This window comes from Nerophis lumbriciformis, linkage group LG02, assembly GCF_033978685.3.
Source record: "Nerophis lumbriciformis linkage group LG02, RoL_Nlum_v2.1, whole genome shotgun sequence".
NCBI classification, from domain to species: Eukaryota; Metazoa; Chordata; class Actinopteri; order Syngnathiformes; family Syngnathidae; genus Nerophis; species Nerophis lumbriciformis.
Genome location: NC_084549.2, coordinates 67017060 through 67036671, shown reverse-complemented (window position 1 = coordinate 67036671; position 19612 = coordinate 67017060). Strand labels below are relative to the sequence as shown.

At 40.1% G+C, this 19612-nt stretch overlaps 1 protein-coding gene across 4 annotated transcripts in view; it reads left to right on the top strand.

The window, feature by feature from the left end:
* The window catches only part of shld2 (shieldin complex subunit 2), a 41633-nt gene that overhangs the window by 3237 nt on the left and 18784 nt on the right, over window positions 1-19612 (top strand). For all 4 annotated transcript variants that reach the window (XR_009815912.1, XR_009815913.2, XM_061967185.1 and 1 more), the window contains exons 3-11: window positions 1867-2549; window positions 8223-8373; window positions 9346-9453; window positions 9523-9717; window positions 9798-9944; window positions 10022-10213; window positions 12815-13049; window positions 13123-13241; window positions 13310-13529. Coding sequence is in view for 2 of the 4 variants with exons in the window: in XM_061967185.1 (XP_061823169.1) it covers window positions 1867-2549; window positions 8223-8373; window positions 9346-9453; window positions 9523-9717; window positions 9798-9944; window positions 10022-10213; window positions 12815-13049; window positions 13123-13241; window positions 13310-13485 (2006 nt within the window). In the remaining 2 variants the exon portion in view is untranslated. The remainder of the gene's footprint in view (window positions 1-1866; window positions 2550-8222; window positions 8374-9345; window positions 9454-9522; window positions 9718-9797; window positions 9945-10021; window positions 10214-12814; window positions 13050-13122; window positions 13242-13309; window positions 13530-19612) is intronic.

Sequence of the window (19612 nt, the reverse complement as noted above, 5' to 3'; positions counted from 1 at the left end):
GGTTGTGCGATACCAACGATACATGAATATCGCTGACGATAGCGCTTTTAATCATTGTCATATCGTGCATTTTGATGACATTATTGTAAGGGTGCAGAAAAAAAATCTGTTCTTCTTTATTCAGATTCTAAATCAATTAATCATTTAAAAAAATTGATTAAAACATTTTTTACTTTTGTAAAAATACTTTTTTTGTTGTTTTTAATTTCAGTTATTCAATTTTTTAATGTATTTTTTTTCTTTTTGATAAGAATACATTTAAAAAAACATTTTTTAGATCATCTCAATGCAACCAGAAGGACCTTTTCTAACCTGTAACCTGTTTTGGGGGGAAAAAAATATTATATCAATTAATACATTGTGAGAATCGGAATCCAAATCAGAATCAGAATCGAATCGAATCATTCGGTGCCCAGAGATTAACATCCCAATGTTCTAGCTGTGTCGCGCAAATTTGACACGCAATGCAACATTCTCGCTACCGTGCTCGCAGCCAATATCCTCTCGACAGTGCCAGTCACTAATCCTCGCCTCCATGACGGCAAATAAACAGTTTCTTTCAAGTATTGTTATCACTGGAGGACGAAGAATAGCTACACATGCTGCACTACACACCATAGGAGGATACGAGAGTCCATGCTAATTGCCTAGGTGGAGTTCTTGAACGTAATAAACAGGGGTGGTAGGACGATACAAATGTCGAGCGTAATGATACCAAGTATAGTATCAGTGTTTGGTCGATACTACAGTGATTACATTGCAATTTTGTGTTATCAAAAACATTTTTCTTTTTTGCCACTATTGTTTACAAACTCGGGGAGTAGGTGCCTGGACACAGGAGTACTTAAAGTGCAAAAACAAAGGATTTAAATCAATAGTAGTTTTAAATATACTATTTACTTTATTTACTCCAAATATTGTGTGTAGTAAACAGTAAATAATTGGAATATTTAATTGATATTGTTAGACCGTCATCCTGTGTTTTCACAATTGTGATAAAGAACATAACCAGTTAATGACCTGGAAAATTTGAGTACCAATATCGGTATGACCCATACTGTCTCTGTAAGTGCTTGGTATCAGATCGATACCCACATTTGTGGTATGGCTCAAAACTAATGTCAAGTATTCAAACAACAGAAGAATAAGTGTTTAGTGCTGTTATTTTCAAACTGTGGTTAATGTAGTACACGGGCTCCATCTAGTCTTCTGAAGGAATCAATAAAGTACTATCTATATATCTATCTACAACAAAGAATCACTTAATTAAAGTACATTGTTTTATTTTCCCAAACACAGTGTTACTGTTCAAAAATATGTGTAATGTTACAGTGGCCAAAAATATTAAATATACAGGTTAAATAAAACCTCTGCCTGGTTTTTAATGAGTTTTTAGGCCTACTACGCTGCTTTATTTTAATGTTGGTCATTATGGTGGTATAGTGTTTTCTGTGGTGAAAAACATTTCAAAACCTCTGGTGTATGTTTGTGTAGTTAGGAACACGTTGCAACAGAAAGTAACCAGCAGGGTGGAAAAAAATCAGATTTACATCCGAATCGCAATTTTTATTCATCCCGATTCTAAATAGATTCATGATTCTCAAAAATTGATTATTTTTTTTTAACCTATTTTATGGATGAATGTAGTTAATCATAGAACTGGCAGCCAATGCTGTTAAAAAAAACTATTGATTTTGAATTGAGAATCGATTCTGAATCGAATCGTTACCCCCAAGAATTGAATCTAATCGTGTGATGCCCAAAGATTCCCAGCCCTAATAACCAGATATTAACAGTAAATTAACAAGTACATTAGGAATAGTTTTGTGTAAATAATACAACCAGGACTCATTTGTTCATCCTCAGATGCAGAAGGAGCGCATCATCTCCCACCAGACCAGAACGAGGATGAAACCGCAGATCAGGGTGGTTTAGCCTCAAGAACCAAATGGACCAGAGAGACCCTCAAAGAACATCGCTCGCACGCCGGCGAGGAAGAGCGTCCTGCGGTTTCTGTTCAGGATTATCTGGACTCATGTTTTCCTGCCACGCAACAAGAAGAAACTCGAGAACCTTCACGCCACAATCTGTCTGTCGGCAGCCAGTTTCTCGCGACCTGGACTCTGAGTCAAGCGTTGATTCTGAGAGATTCCCAATCAGCCAGCAGCCCCCCACAGAGCCCTCAAAAACCCACCCAAACATCGCCGTCAGACTCCTCCAACACGCCGGAGCTCTTCAGTCCATTAACTCGCTCTCCCGGGGGTTCCGGCGAGCTCTTCAGTCCGGAGCGGCGGGCGGAGCAAGGGGGCGTGGTCTTGGAGACAACCTCACATGGAGTGTTGTGCTCCCAGGAGGACAACAGTCCGCCCTCCAGTCCCGGACTCAAAAGAACTCGCCTCGCTGAGGACGACAAGATCGAGGTGTTGGACGGAATCGGCACGGCCGGGGATCGCGGTTCCACCACACTTCTCGCCCAGTGTACTCGAGCGGCGGTTCGGTACCAGGTTCTGGTCGCCGTTGTACATCCGTGTCAGCTGAAGGAGGTGAAGGTGAGTTGTGGACTTCAACAAAGGAGAAGAAAAGGAAGTCATTCTCTGTTTTCCTGTCTTTTCATCGTAATGATACTTCTTACGGCAGGGGTGTCCAAAGTGCGGCCCGCAGCTCATTTTTTAACGTTTAACTTTTTTTTTTACATTTAAAAAATACTATTCAAAACATAAGAATTGGATGTTTGCAATATTGACACTAATAACTAGGGGTGTCAAAAATTTTTGATTAACATCCGAATCGCAATTTGTTTTTCATCCCGATTCTAAATCGAAACATAATTTTAAAAAATCGATAAAAAAAAAAAAAAAAAAAAAATTATATATATATATATATATATATATATATATATATATATATATATATATATATATATATATTCCGCCCGATTGTAGCTGAGATAGGCTCCAGCGCCCCCCGCGACTCCAAAGGGAATAAGCGGTAGAAAATGGATGGATGGATATATATATATATATTAGGGCTGCAACAACTAATCGATTAAATCGATTATAAAAATAGTTGGCGATTAATTTAGTCATCTATTCGTTGGATCTATGCTATATATATATTTTTTTTATACATTTTTTTTTATAAACCTTTATTTATAAACTGCAACATGTACAAACAGCTGAGAAACAATAATCAAAATAAGTATGGTACCAGTATGCTGTTTTTTTTCCAATAAAATACTGGAAAGGATAGAAATGTAGTTTGTCTCTTTTATCCGACTATTAATCGAAGTAATAATCGACAGATTAATCGATTATCAAATTAATCGTTAGTTGCAGTATATATATATATATATATATATATATATATATATATATATATATATATGTATATATGTATGTATGTATGTATGTATATATATATATATATATATATACATACATACATACATACATACATACATACATACATATATATATACATATAGTATATACATATATATATATACACACATATATATATGTATATATTATTTATTTAATGTATATACATTATTTACAAATATATGTGTATGTATATATCCATCCCTCCATCCATTTTCTACCGCTTGTCCCTTTCGGGGTTGCGGGGCGTGCTGGAGCCTATCTCAGCTGCACATGGGCGGAAGGCGGTGTACACCCTGGACAAGTCGCCATATATATATATATATATATATATAGTTGATATATATATATATATATATATATATATATATATATAGCTACAACTGGGTTCTATGAACACAGATACAACTGTATCTACGACGGATACTGCAATACAAAATAGTCTCTCTCTTTTTGATGAAATAACATTAGAGGAACTATTACAGCGTGTAAGTGGGATAAAACAAACAACATGTTTACTTGACCCACTTCCTGGGAAACTTATCAAGGAGCTTTTTGTATTATTAGGTCCATCAGTGCTAAATATTATAAACTTATCACTTTCCTCTGGCACTGTTCCCCTAGCATTCAAGAAAGCGGTTATTCATCCTCTGCTCAAAAGACCTAACCTTGATCCTGACCTCATGGTAAACTACCGACCGGTGTCCCACCTTCCCTTTATTTCGAAAATCCTCGAAAAAATTGTCGCACAGCAGCTAAATGAACACTTAGTGTCTAACAATCTCTGTGAACCTTTTCAATCCGGTTTCAGGGCAAATCACTCTACGGAGACAGCCCTCGCAAAAATGACTAATGATCTACTGCTGACGATGGATTCTGATGCGTCATCTATGTTGCTGCTTCTTGATCTTAGCGCTGCTTTCGATACCGTCGATCATAATATTTTATTAGAGCGTATCAAAACACGTATTGGTATGTCAGACTTAGCCTTGTCGTGGTTTAACTCTTATCTTACTGACAGGATGCAATGCGTCTCCCATAATAATGTGACCTCTGACTATGTTAAGGTAACGTGCGGAGTTCCTCAGGGTTCGGTTCTTGGCCCTGCACTCTTTAGTATTTACATGCTGCCGCTAGGCGATATCATACGCAAATACGGTGTTAGCTTTCATTGCTATGCTGATGACACCCAACTCTACATGCCCCTAAAGCTGACCAACACGCCGGATTGTAGTCAGCTGGAGGCGTGTCTTAATGAAATTAAACATTGGATGTCCGCTAACTTCTTGCAACTCAACGCCAAGAAAACGGAAATGCTGATTATCGGTCCTGCTAAACACCGACATTTATTTAATAATACCACCTTAACATTTGACAACCAAACAATTACACAAGGCGAATCAGTAAAGAATCTGGGTATTATCTTCGACCCAACTCTCTCCTTTGAATCACACATTAAGAGTGTCACTAAAACGGCCTTCTTTCATCTCCGTAATATCGCTAAAATTCGTTCTATTTTATCCACTAGCGACGCTGAGATCATTATTCATGCGTTCGTTACGTCTCGTCTCGACTACTGTAACGTATTATTTTCGGGTCTCCCTATGTCTAGCATTAAAAGATTACAGTTGGTACAAAATGCGGCTGCTAGACTTTTGACAAGAACAAGAAAGTTTGATCATATTACGCCTATACTGGCTCACCTGCACTGGCTTCCTGTGCACTTAAGATGTGACTTTAAGGTTTTACTACTTACGTATAAAATACTACACGGTCTAGCTCCGTCCTATCTTGTCGATTGTATTGTACCATATGTCCCGGCAAGAAATCTGCGTTCAAAGAACTCCGGCTTATTAGTGATTCCCAGAGCCCAAAAAAAGTCTGCGGGCTATAGAGCGTTTTCTATTCGGGCTCCAGTACTATGGAATGCCCTCCCGGTAACAATTAGAGATGCTACCTCAGTAGAAGCATTTAAGTCCCATCTTAAAACTCATTTGTATACTCTAGCCTTTAAATAGCCCCCCTGTTGGACCAGTTGATCTGCCGTTTCTTTTCTTTTCTCCTCTGCTCCCCTTTTCCTTGAGGGGGGGGGGGCACAGGTCCGGTGGCCATGGATGAAGTGCTGGCTGTCCAGAGTCGGGACCCGGGGTGGACCGCTCGCCTGTGCATCGGCTGGGAACATCTCTACGCTGCTGACCCGTCTCCGCTCGGGATGGTGTCCTGTTGGCCCCACTATGGACTGGACTCTTACTATTATGTTGGATCCACTATGGACTGGACTCTCACAATATTATGTCAGACCCACTCGACATCCATTGCTTTCGGTCTCCCCTAGAGGGGGGGGGTTACCCACATATGCGGTCCTCTCCAAGGTTTCTCATAGTCATTCACATCGACGTCCCACTGGGGTGAGTTTTTCCTTGCCCGTATGTGGGCTTTGTACCGAGGATGTCGTTGTGGCTTGTGCAGCCCTTTGAGACACTTGTGATTTAGGGCTATATAAATAAAGATTGATTGATTGATTGATATATATGGCGACTTGTCCAGGGTGTACACCATATATATATATATATATATATATATATATATATATATATATATATGTATATATATATATGTATATGTATATATATATGTATGTATTTTTTTTACGATGCAAATTTTAAACATACATTTTTATGCCATCTCCATGCATCCAGGAGGAGCTTTTCTAACCTGTTACCTGTTTTGAAAAATATTAATATATAATATTAATATTTATTATTATACCAAATAATACATTGCGAGAATCATGTTGAATCGAGTATCGAGTCTGAATCGAATCGTCACCCAGGGAATCGTACCGAATTGTTAGGTGCCCAAAGAATCACATCTCTACTAACACAAAGCTGCCATGCAGGCAGTTTTTTTTAACTTTAAAAACAGTCATTGCTCCAAAAAAAATCATAAAAAATCGGCGGATAGATCGGAAGTTCCATCCATCCATTTTCTACCGCTTATTCCCTTTGGGGTCGCGGGGGGCGCTGGAGCCTATCTCAGCTACAATCGGGCGGAAGGCGGGGTACACCATGGACAAGTCGCCACCTCATCGCAGGGCCAACACAGATAGACAGACAACATTCACACTCACATCCACACACTAGGGCCAATTTAGTGTTGCCAATCAACTTATCCCCAGGTGCATGTCTTTGGAAGTGGGAGGAAGCCGGAGTACCCGGAGGGAACCCACGCAGTCACGGGGAGGACATGCAAACTCCACACAGAAAGATCCCGAGTTGATTTGTAAATTTAAGCGTTAAAGCTAAATATAATATATATTGATTTATGACTTAACACTTTCATGAGTGGGGGTCTTTTGGATCACCGAGAACTTTTGTGCAATTTCTTTTCAACTGTCATTGTTCAAAAAATAATAATGAATCAAAATCAATATAATGAATTATTTACGTCACATCAAATATTCCATTTTGAAAAATGCTTTGGGTAAAATTATGGGATATTTTATATTTTGGGCCTAAGAAATTAGGGGGGTCCTTGAAAAAATAAGGGCATAAAATATAAGGCAACGGATAAATCTAAAGTTGATATATAGATATTTAAGCATTGAAAGTAAAAAAATATATAAATATACATAAGACTTATGTTTAACGCTTAGATGACTGAGACCCCTTTGGGTCCCCGGGATCCTTCAATGTTCACCCTAAGGCAGGAGTGGGAACCCAAAATGTTGAAACAGCCAAAAAAAAACAAATCTGTCTGGAGCTGCAATATAAGTTTTACATTGAAGGTAACACATGCTGTAAGTGTCTTTATTAGCCTATCCTATCAAAATGACTGTGTCGGCTACAAATACATGAGTATTCATGATTGAATGTTTACTTTCCCTGCAGCGCATCCTGGAGAGAATGTCGCACCATGTGACTACTCTGCTACAATAGTAATGTATTATGTTTCGTTTGCATCAAATTATAGAAATACAATAAAGAAATCTGATTTTTTATGTCATTTCTATATTGAGGTATCTAAAAAACTCCAACAAAATAGTTCATGCGTAATAGGCCTCCTATAATTTCAGACTTCCCAATGGAAATAAAGTCCTCTTCATTTCTCGATAATGCAACACAATCCTTTTCTCTTTTCCCCCTTCTCTGGGCAACAGACAGAGTGCAATAAAACGTGGCCTGCCGTTATAAAAATAAAACAACATTTTGAAAAGGTAAAGTAATTAAAATAATACAGTATAAGTTAGATTAATGTGCATTATCCTCCAACCTGAGAAACATAAAACATTAATATCCCTTTGTGTCATTCCAAATATATATTGACAAAATTCAGAAATTACTTTCTAAAAACAGCCACAAACGTGTGTCGGAGGCTGACGCCAATCGTCGTTGACAGAAATGTTGGAATGGAATATTTATTCCACACATTTTTACAGCATGGTATCATGTCTGTCCTACGGGAGTCATATAAAAACAAAACAATATATGTTTTCCTCATCTTTTTCCATTGTCATGCATTTCTTAATAAGCTCCCTAGCAACCGTTAGGGCGGCGCTAAAGAGTGGGTTGCCGACCACCGCCCTAAAAATTACAATATATATTGTGTTGGTTTTGAAAATTTAGAAATATCAGCGTGGCTTCCGCATGCTTTGATTTTTCACTGTGGAAAAGATTAGGACACCCCTGGCCGAATGTGTTGCTGGAACCTACCCGTAAAGTGAATCTATCCAAGTCAAAAGTGAACAGCATGGAGGTCCATCAAGTAGACAAGACAGCTGAAAGCTTTCTGAACTTTGACCTCGGCCAACACCCTTCATGCCATCTTGCTCTGACCTCGAAGGTGAAGTCCGGACCCTCCACCGGGACCCTGATCCCTCTGGCCACCATGGTGGTGACGGACCAGTCGTCCGTGGACATGAAGGTGGTGCTGTGGCGGCAGGCGGCATTCTGGGCCTTGGCCGTCGGCGTTGGAGACGTTGTGTCCATAACAGGTACACAAACACCTTGAAGACCACTTTGGCCAATCAGGAGTCCGAAGGAAGTCCTAGCTTTCAAAGTACAGTAGTACCTCAACTTAGGAGCTCTTAACTCAGAACACTTGTATCTGAAGATGACGTCAGCCATTGAAATTAAAGATCTATTATCTATATCTATTTAATTACACATACACCTTAGGCTTAGGTCAGGCTAATTACAAAAATTATTTTTCATACAATTATTTTTCTATAAAATAAATATTGTATTTTTCGGACTATAAGTCGCAGTTTTTTTCATAGTTTTGCCGGGCTCCAGTGCGACTTATATATGTTTTTTTCCTTTTTTATTATGCATTTTCGGCAGGTGCGACTTATACTCCGGTGCGACTTATACTCCGAAAAATACGGTACACTAAATTAATAATATGTTTCTGAACTAAACTGTCAATAAAATTGAAGTGCAAATGAAAATATAGCTTCCCGACTTGAGTCATAATTTTTGCGCTTAACACACTTTAGCTCCCGATTTAATTCGTTTGTTTGCGATTGTCATTACTGCCACAAGTGGTGTAAAAGTGTATTACAACTGAGTACCGCTGCGGCTCATACGGACCAGAGTAGATAAACACATTGGTTAAGAAACACTGCCTTAGAGTGGACTTCTACAGTATCTCCTTCCAGCTGCTTCTCCGTCAAACACAGCTTCTCCATATTTTCATGGATAAATGTCCGCCGTTTGTACTGCATATTATTTTAACATCCTTGGCTGGCGTTATGGACTCACTCCGCTTCAGTATGATGCAGACTAGCGCTGCTACACTCCAACTGCTTCACCAAGTTAGCTAGCGACACACTCTTGTCATGTTTTTGATTATTTTTCTTTCTTTTAATTCAATGCATATTCTCCACCTCTTCGTCCACGCACTTTGCTCATGACTCAAATGTTTGCTTGCAACTCAAAACACTTTGTTTCCCTTGTTTTTTTAGGCCTGCAGCTGCACGAGGACACCTGGAGGGGAGAGAAAGTACTGCAGTCCACATTCAGCAGCAAGCTGCTCAACTTGGGCCACATTGGTTCAGCCACCTGTCCCTCAGGTAGGACTTTATAGCCCCCACTATCACAATCCCTATTTCACTCACACTCTATCCCCTCTCCAATGCCAGGTGGTCATCAGGTTCACGCCCGCCACGTGGCGTCTCTCTGTGACTACCTTCAGGAGCGGCGTCCCCTGTTGCTGGCTGTGCCGCCCCGCCCGCCTCAGGACTTGAGGCGGCTGCCGTACACCCCCCTGTGGGCGCTGAAGGTCAACACGCTGGTTCACGCCGTGCTGCGCGTCAAACACGCGCACGTCAGCGCGGGTGAGTGGGGTGACAGGCAAGGGGAGGGGCCACGCCGCCTCACACTTGCCTGATGATATCATTCACGGCGTGTGTTGCAGAGTGGCGAGGAGAGGCGGAGTCTCGCTGCAGGTCGGCTCTCGAGCGTCAGGCTGTCGCGACCGTGGAGCAGGCGGACGGCCGGCGGGGGGCGCTCCTGCTCTGGGGGGCAGCTCTGGACTGGCTGCCACACTTCAAAACACATAAAGGTTTGGTTCTTGTTTGGACCCACGAAGGTTTTACCCTGACTCGCATGTAGACTGGATTGTCACGCCGTCCCCTTCAGACGCTGTCTGGGATGTCCGAGTTCTCCTGGCAAGAGAAGGCTTGACGTCTGACCTCCCGGAGCTTCACACCACCCCCTGGAGCTCCATCCGGCGTGTGGACGCCGCCGACAGCAGGCTGCAGGACTTCATGCGTGGAACCAGCAGCTGTGTGGACCTGGATTTGGACACGCTGCTCTCCCAGAACTACTCAGGTGATGGATGCAGGTTCTGCCACGCTCCATGTCCATAATCTAAAGTTAAAGTTAAAGTACCAAGGATTGTCACACACACACGAGGTGTGGCGAATTATTCTCTGCATTTGACCCATCATCCTTGACCACCCCCTGGGAGGTGAGGGGAGCAGTGAGCAGCAGCGGTGGCCACACCCGGGAATCATTTTTGGTGATTTAACCCCCAATTCCAACCCTTGATGCTGAGTGCCAAGCAGGGAGGTAATGGGTCCCATTTTTATAGTCTTTGGTATGACTCCGCCGGGGTTTGAACTCACGACCTACCGATCTCAGGGCGGACACTCTAACCACTAGGCCCATTACCTCCCTGCTGAGTGCCAAGCAGGGAGGTAATGGGTCCCATTTTTATAGTCTTTGGTATGACTCGGCCGGGGTTTGAACTCAAGACCTACCGATCTCAGGGCGGACACTCTAACCACTAGGCCACTGAGTACTGCATGGTTGGATGTATTTTCCGGACTGTAAAGCGCACCGGTATTTAAGCAGCACCCACCAAATTTGAGGAACAACATATTTTCCATATATTAGCCGCACCGGACTATAAGCCGCAGATATATACGTTGTGAAATTAGTTATTTACACAGAAATATTTAGTAAATGTTTATTTACATACCGTAAGTGTTTCCAAACGGTGTCTGTAACACGGCAGTAAAACGGCTGATCAAACAAAACGGAATCATTGTCATAGACCCACTAGCTGCGCAAGCTAGCTTTCCAATCAGCTAAACAGACTCAATATCTCCACGGTGAAGTTTTAGTGAATTTACAAAACTAAAACAATACAAAAAGAATGCCACTGTAAGTTAATGATACTAACACAGACAATCGTAAACGTATTAGCATACTAGCTAACGCTAAAGACACTAGTGTCATTACATTACAATAGCACGTACAAATAGGCATGAAAACACTCCTACAGACATCACACATGGGACGCTTTAGTAGGTAAGAATTGTTTTAGTTATGTTGTAAAACTTTGCTGTACTTGGAGTGATTAATGAAGAATCTATACAAGTATTAACGCTATAGATGGCTAGAAGACGAAATACGGCATTCTACTTCCGGTTCAAAGCTTTAAACAGCAGGAGTTCACATTCACCGAGCAGCACCTGAAGTGTGCAAACTCGTCTAAAAGATGGCGCCAAAGCACAAACAGTAAATACACCATTTGAGTGTCTTTGCATGTGTTGAATGAAAACTATTTAGCTGCACTGTTTTACAAGCCGCAGGAAAAAGGTAGCGGCTTATTGTTCGGAATTGACATAAGTATTACCCCTGATTGGCCCCTCCCTTCAGTAGGAAAGTGTCCACCCAGATTCTTGAGTTTTAAGGCTGTCTAAGGTGATGACAGGTGACAAGAAATAAAGATGAACAATTTATTCCACACAAAGGGACTAAGCACAAACAATAGCAACATGGGCACTGCAGAGAGAGGGCCGAGTCGTCTAAAGCCCGGAGCAATCTTTAAAATGGTCGCCCATCTCTCATGCTTTTGTCCATGTTGCAGCCCGCTTTAGCAATTTGGAATTGATACATTTTTATGAAAATTAATTGCAGATTTTTTTCTAATCAAATTGGTCAATTTACTGACTCAGTGGCCTAGTGGTTAGAGTGTCCGCCCTGAGATCAATCAATCAATCAATCAATGTTTATTTATATAGCCCAAAATCACAAGTGTCTCAAAGGGCTGCATAAGCCACAACGACATCCTCGGTACAGAGCCCACACAAGGGCAAGGAAAAACTCACCCTTGTGAGGGGAGACCAAATGCAATGGATGTCGAGTGGGTCTGACATAATATTGTGAGAGTCCAGTCCATAGTCCAGAGATCGGTAGGCTGTGAGTTCAAACCCCTGCCGAGTCATACCAAAGACTATAAAAATGGGACCCATTACCTCCCTGCTTGGCACTCAGCATCAAGGGTTGGAATTGGGGGTTAAATCACAAAAAAATTATTCCCGGGCGCGGCCACCGCTGCTGCTCACTGCTCCCCTCACCTCCCAGGGGGTGGACAAGGGTGATGGGTCAAATGCAGAGAATAATTTCGCCACACGTAGTGTGTGTGTGACAATCATTGGTACTTTAATGAGTAATCGTTGCAGACCTGGTGGGGGAAGGGAGGACCCCAGGGAAAATGCTTTATCAAATTGTTTTATTAATTTTTGTTTTGTAGATGAAAGTTTTATATATTGTGCTCCTCAGGTAACGTTGCTGAATAATTTGAGTTAAAACATTTTTTAATTTATTATTTATTTCATTGTATTTTTCAGTATGAAATGGATCAGGTTGATACATTTTTTTAGAGTTGAAATTATTTAGTTTTATTTTATTTCAGGCAAATTGATGCACTTTAAATATTTTCAATGTTAATAAAGTTAATTTTGTTGTAAGTTGATATATAGTTATTTGTTTTTTACAGTTAATAAGGATACAATGTAATGCAGAGGTGTACTTAACACTTTTATAGACAAATACTATTCATGTTTTCTTCTCCCTGGGGGGAGCGTAACTATAATTATTAATAATAATTGAGCTGCATACTAACGCCGTGTCGTCCCTTAGGAGACGTGGAGCTCAGAGTCCAGATCGTCAGCTTCTGCTTCCAGCCTTCCCACAATGCACCACAGCCGACCCTGGACAGCTCCACGCCGCAGCCCAGCGTCCTGGCGGCACTCGGCGGCGACATCACATACTCAGGCTGCGGCCGCTGCTCTGCCGAACTGGAGACCGACGCCAACGGAATTTATAGCCCTTGCTACCCGTGCCTGCCCTACACCGCCGTGCGCCGCTACTACAGGTAAGTGACACCGGCGTCGCCTGGCAGGGGTGGGGCTTTGCATGTTTCGAATGCTTTGTGTGGCTGTCTGCAGGCCGGGTGTGTTGACAGCTGTGAGTGGGCAGGGCAACCGTAGCGTGTGCATCCAGGTTCCTGCCCTCGCTGTCCAGAAGGTTCTAGATGCTCCGCCTGATGAGCTTCACAGGAGCACAGGTGAGACCTAAAGAGTCATAGGTCAACATGTTTGGTCTCTGGTTGTGAAAGTCTGCCTTGGTTCTCAGCGCCGGGTTCCGAAGTGAAGCAGATCCAGGTGGTTGCACAGAGGCTGCAGAACCTCCTGAGCCTTCCAAAGAAGACAGTCATCGTCTCGGTGCGCAGCCTCTTCCTGCGTGACGAGAACAGCGTCCCCATTAGTCAGGAGCTAACGCTGCTGGACCTCCACTTTGCCCACACGTGAATTGTCGCCCGGCGAACCTGCTGGACCACCTCGGGTCAGGCCAGGTCAGGTTCGGTCTCGTTTGCATGCATGGTGGTTTTACAAGATCAAAGCTACAAACATGGAGGGGAGATGATTTCCTGTTGCTATAGCGACGTCTTCATGAAAACTTTGGACTGTCAGTGTATCTCAATTATTTTCTCCTACGCCCCCCCCTCCCTAGGAGGAAAAAAACATTACACACCCCCCCATGACAATAAATATTACAGCTGTGAATTCTTGGGCACCACACGATTCGATTTGATTCTTGGGGGTAACGATTCGATTCAGAATCGCCCTCGATTCCAAAATCTATACTTTAATTACATAAAATAGATAACAGCTCTAATAAATTTCTATATTACTTACAGGGTTTCCCCTTAATGTAATTGAATGTGGCACGCCGCCACAGTGATTTCATTACCACCACACTTTGCACCCTGAAAATAAGTTTTTTTTTAAACTTGAAAACAAATTAAATATAATATATTGTAGGTCCTGGTTTCGATCCTGCGTTCGGGATCTTTCTGTGTGGAGTTTGCATGTTCTCCCCATGACTGCGTGGGTTCCCTCCGGGTACTCCGGCTTCCTCCCACTTCCAAAGACATGCACCTGAGGATAGGTTGATTGGCAACACTAAATGGGACCTAGTGTGTGAATGTGAGTGTGAATGTTGTCTGTCTATCTGTGTTGGCCCTGCGATTAGTTGGCGACTTGTCCAGGGTGTACACTGCCTTCCGCCCGATTGTAGCTGAGATAGGCTCCAGTGCCCCCTGCCACGCCGAAGGGAATAAGCGGTAGAAAATGGATAGATGGATATTGTAGACCGAAAAGAAATCACACAAAGTCTGACACTATTTGTAACTTTTATTACCAATCTTACAACAGCACAATTCCAACAGGCTTTACCTCACCTGCAAACACTTCCGTCTCCGCGCTTCCACGGACACGCAACACTTCCTCATTCTCCGCCAATCACCTTTCAGGCATGGACGGTGTGTTTGCAAACATTACCGAAAACGGCGCTGCAGAAACCGGATGTAAACAAAACGCACGCCATTGTCTGGAGGGTTGTCAGCATGTCTGTGATGTGGACGTGACTTTTATATATACTGCAGATATACGTTATCGTATATGTTGAAACACATCAGTTGAAACAAATCTCAAAGTACATTGTACAAAAAGCAACAATTGAAAATATGACAAAACGATACAAATGTTTAATACTAATTAACAGATTTTTTTTTTAAATGGATGTATATTGATGTCATGGTGACCATGCCCCCTAGCGCCACAGGTATCTTGGCAGTCTCGGGGAAACCCTGACTTAAAAGAAAGTTGATTTTGTTGAACAAAATGCTTCCCAAACATTTAATAAAGTCAAATACAAATAAGGCAACAACAGAAGTATCCAACACTTCTCTTTTCTGAAGTAAATGTGTACAGCAAATATACGTAGATAATCTACATCAACAATATGATTGGTCTGAGTGGCTGGACAGCACAGATTGGAACAAAAAAAAAAAATTAGATTTTTTTTAGTGATTAGGAATCGTTACATATAAGAATCCCGATTAATCTGAACTTTTTTTTTGACACCCCTAATAGTCTCAGTCTATAAAATTGTTATATGTACACCTCTGCATATCATTGTGTTCTTAACATTCAATATAGATCAACTTCCAAAAAATATCTAACTGATGCACTTTATATATATTTTATGTTGGACTAAAAGCCAATTTGCCTAAAAAAAAATTGAATCTTTTTTTAAATAAAAATACAAAATCCATATTTCAACTATCAATACTTGACTCACTTGAACCATTTGATACGAAAAAATAAAATGAAACAATAGCTCAGCAACATTTACTCAGGAGCACGATATATAAAACTACAAAACAAAAATAAAACAATTTGTGCAGATTTTCTTTTTAATAATTGAAAGAGGAAGTCAGGATTAATGGCACGACTTCTCAACGTGTGGTCTGGAGCATGATGTATAAAGTGCCATTTAAGAAGGCTTGTGCACCCTGCCGTCCGTCTGGAGCCTGGGATAGGCTCCAGACCCTCGGCCACCCCAAAAGGGACAAGTGGTAGAAAGTGGATGGATGGTGCAAAATGAGACACATTACAAGTTTTAAATGTGTGCACTATATTTAGAATTCCATCATTTACAAAAGTATAACATTCAAATTGATCCGTCAGTGTCCAGATGTAAAAAAAACATCAAAGCTGAGGCACTTTTACTCTATGCTAAGCTACAATGTCTCGATAGGATACCCTATGGTGGTCAATTGTGTTATTTTTAGCGCAGCTTAGCTGGACTGTCAAAGACCACACGAAGAAGAAGTCTGTCCAAGGATATGTGCTTTTCAGTCAGCTGGAGACGGTTATTTATTGGAGGTTTCTTCTGCCACGCTCATCAGGTCGTCAAACAGATCTGCAAGCAGGAACATTTACATTAGATTACAACCTGCACAAATACCTCTTTGTTTTCAATTCACATCAGCCCGCCTTGTGTGTGAGAGCACACATTAAGGAAATTGATGAGGTCAACTAGAGATGTCCGATAATGGCTTTTTTGCCGATATTGTCCAACTCTTAATTACCAATATCAACCGATACATACTCGTGGAATTACACATTATTGTGCCTAATTTTGTTGTGATGCCCCGCTGGATGCATTAAACAATGTAACAAGATTTTCCAAAAATAGATAATCTCAAGTTATGGAAAAAATGCCAACATGGCACTGCCATATTTATTATTGAAGTCACAAAGTGCATTATTTTTTTCAACATACCTCAAAACAGCAGCTTGGATTTTGGGACATGCTCTCCCTGAGAGAAAATGAAGATGTTGAGGTGTGGGGGGTAGCGGGGGGTGTATATTGTAGCGTCCGGGAAGAGTTAGTGCTGCAAGGGGTTCTGGGTATTTGTTCTGCTGTGTTTATGTTGTGTTACGGTGCGGATGTTCTCCCGAAATGTGTTCGTCATTCTTGTTTGGTGTGGGTTCACAGTGTGGCAGTGTTAAAGTTGTTTATACGGCCACCCTCAGTGTGACCTGTATGGCTGTTGACCAAGTATGCCTTGCATTCACTTGTGTGCGTGAAAAGCCATAGATATTATGTGATTGGGCCGGCACGCTCTATACTTCTCCTTACGTCAGTGTACACAGCGGCGTTTTAATAAGTCTTAAGTTTTACTTTTTGAAACAGATACCGATAATTTTAAAACCGATACCGATAATTTCCAATATTACATTTTAAAGCATTTATAGGCCGATAATATCTGCAGTCCGATATTATCGGACATCCCTAAGGTCAACGTCTGCCATCGTAGTCTCGTACCTCCGTCACTTAGTCCGGCGCCTGGTCCTCCGCCACTTAGACCGGCGCCTGGTCCTCCGCCACTTAGACCGGCGCCTGGTCCTCCGCCACTTAGACCGGCGCCTGGTCCTCCGCCACTTAGACCGGCGCCTGGTCCTCCGCCTGGTCCTCTCTGGCCGTCCTGCTCGTTGAACAGTCCATGAAAGCCTGATGGCTTCTGCTTCCTGTCATCGTCGTCTCGGTCAAGAAATTTGGAGAAGAAGCTTCCCTTGTCGTCGTCGTCGTCTTTCTTCTTGTCCCTGTCGTCATCCCTCCGGTCGTCATCCCTCCTGCCTCCTCCAAACATGGACATAAAGCCCCCTCCCCCTCTGTCCTTGTCTTTGTCCTTGTCCTCTACACCAAGGGCGTTCTTCACCATGCCTTCCACAAAGTCACCTGCACACAAACGCAAGTGTCACACGTCACGGCAAAACTCGTGTTAGCTTTCTTTCCAAGGCCCTTCAAGACATCCTCGCTATTTATTACATATGTCCCCATCTGACATTCAAAGGAGGACCGGGGTGTCCACCAAGGGCCGCATACTAAAAAGTCAAAGTATTTTGTTAAAAAAAAGTAAGATATTAACTGTGTATATATATATATATATATATATTTAAATACAAAACGTTGTTGTCTCTGTTATAGGTGATTAAGTATGTTATTTATAGTTAGAACATTTCAGCTTTTTCTCATTACATTCCAATTTTTTTCCTACATTTTTACCTGTAGGAATAGAATATCTATATAACTGCATAACCTATTGTGTCAAATGTTCTGTATTCATGTTCAGTTACAAAATTAACAGTTATTGTTATAAATGTGCTAATTATTCACAAGTTATTATATTTATTTAATTACCAACTAAACATATTTTTGTTCCATTTCGTGAGCTTCTAATATTTTAGATCAGGGGTATCTAAACTTTTTCCACCAAGGGCCGCATACTGAAAAGTAAAAGTATGTGGGCCATTTTAATTTTTTTTTTTTTTAAGTGCTAAAAACATATGTAAATTTAAATATATTTATAGGTGAATATATATATATATATATATATATATATATAAAAATGTAATTATATAATTATTATTTTTTTTGCATTGTTATATATAGAATATAACATAATAATAATGTGTAACTGCACAACCTAGTGTGTCAAATTCTGCCTGCACAAAAGTATTAATAAATTAAACAGTGTTTATTGTTGGAATTTGTGTGTATGTATATATATATATATATATATATATATATATATATATATATATATATATATATATATATATATATATATATATCAAAAAAATTGCAATATACTGAGGAAAAAGCTGAAATGTCCTATCTATAAATAATAATATACTTAGTCACCTATAACAGAGCTGACATGTTTGTATATATATATATATATATATATATATATACACAAACATGTCAGCTCTGTTATATATATATACACAGCAATTTTTTTGCTCTTTTTTCCTACATTTCTACTGTTTTCCCCCTGTAGGAATAACATGAATGAAATTACAATTGTGTAACTGCATAACCTAGTGTGTCAAATATTCTGTATTCATGTTCAGTTACACAATTAACAGTTTTTATTATTGTAACTTCTCTACTTATTGATAAGTTAGTATTTGTATTTCATTAACCAACTAAACTTTGTATTTTTACTTTATTTCGAGAGCTAATATTTTAGATCTGATTTTTATTCCCACCAAGGGCCGCATACTGAAAAGTCAAAGTATGGAGGAGCCATTTTAATATTTAAAAAAAAAAAGCTCAAAATATATGTAGATTTAAAAGACAATACTTTGTGTTATAGGTGACTAAGTGTATTATTATTTAGAACATTTGCTTTTTCCCCCTATTACATTCCAATTTTTTTCCTTTAATTTTTACTGTTTTCCCCCCGTAAGAATAGAATATTAATAAAATTATAATTGTGTAACTGCATAACCTAGTGTGTCAAATATGCCCGTAGGTATATATTCTTGTTCAGTTACAAAATTAGCAGTTTGTTTTTTTTCTAATTATTTCCAAGTTAGTATTATTTTAATTTAATTAACTAAACTTTTTTATTTCGAGAGCATAAAATATTTTAGATCAGGGGTGTCTAAACTTTTTCCACCAAGGGCCGAATACTAAAAAGTCAAAGTATACAGGGGCCATTTTAACATTTAAGAAAAATGCTAAAAACAGATACAGTATAGATTTAAAAGGCAAAACTTTGTTATAGGTGAATACGTTTATTATTATTAGTTTGAAAATGTCACCTTTGTAAGAATTTAATAAGTTTGTAACTGCATAACCTAGTGTCAAAAATTCTGCCTGCACAAAAATATTAACATTCACTTGCAGATTTAACAGTTTATTATGGTTTTTATGTATCCAAGTAATTCATAAGTTAGTATTTTTAAATTTTCTAACTAAATTTTGCTTTTTTATTAATTTTATTTGGAGAGCTAATATTTTAGACCAGGGGTGTCTAATTTTTTTTTTCACCAAGGACCGCATACTGAAAAGTCAAAGTATGCAGGGGCCATTTTGCTATTTAAAAAATGCTAAAAACAGATTACATATATTTAAAGACAACTTTGTTATAGGCGATAAAGTGTATTATTAGTTTTAAATGTTCAGCTTTTTTGCTCTTTTCCCTACATTTGCTGCGGTCCAACAAAACTTTGTCTACGGTCCGCAAATGGCCCCCGTGCCGCACTTTGGACAACTTATAGAATATCGGTCTGA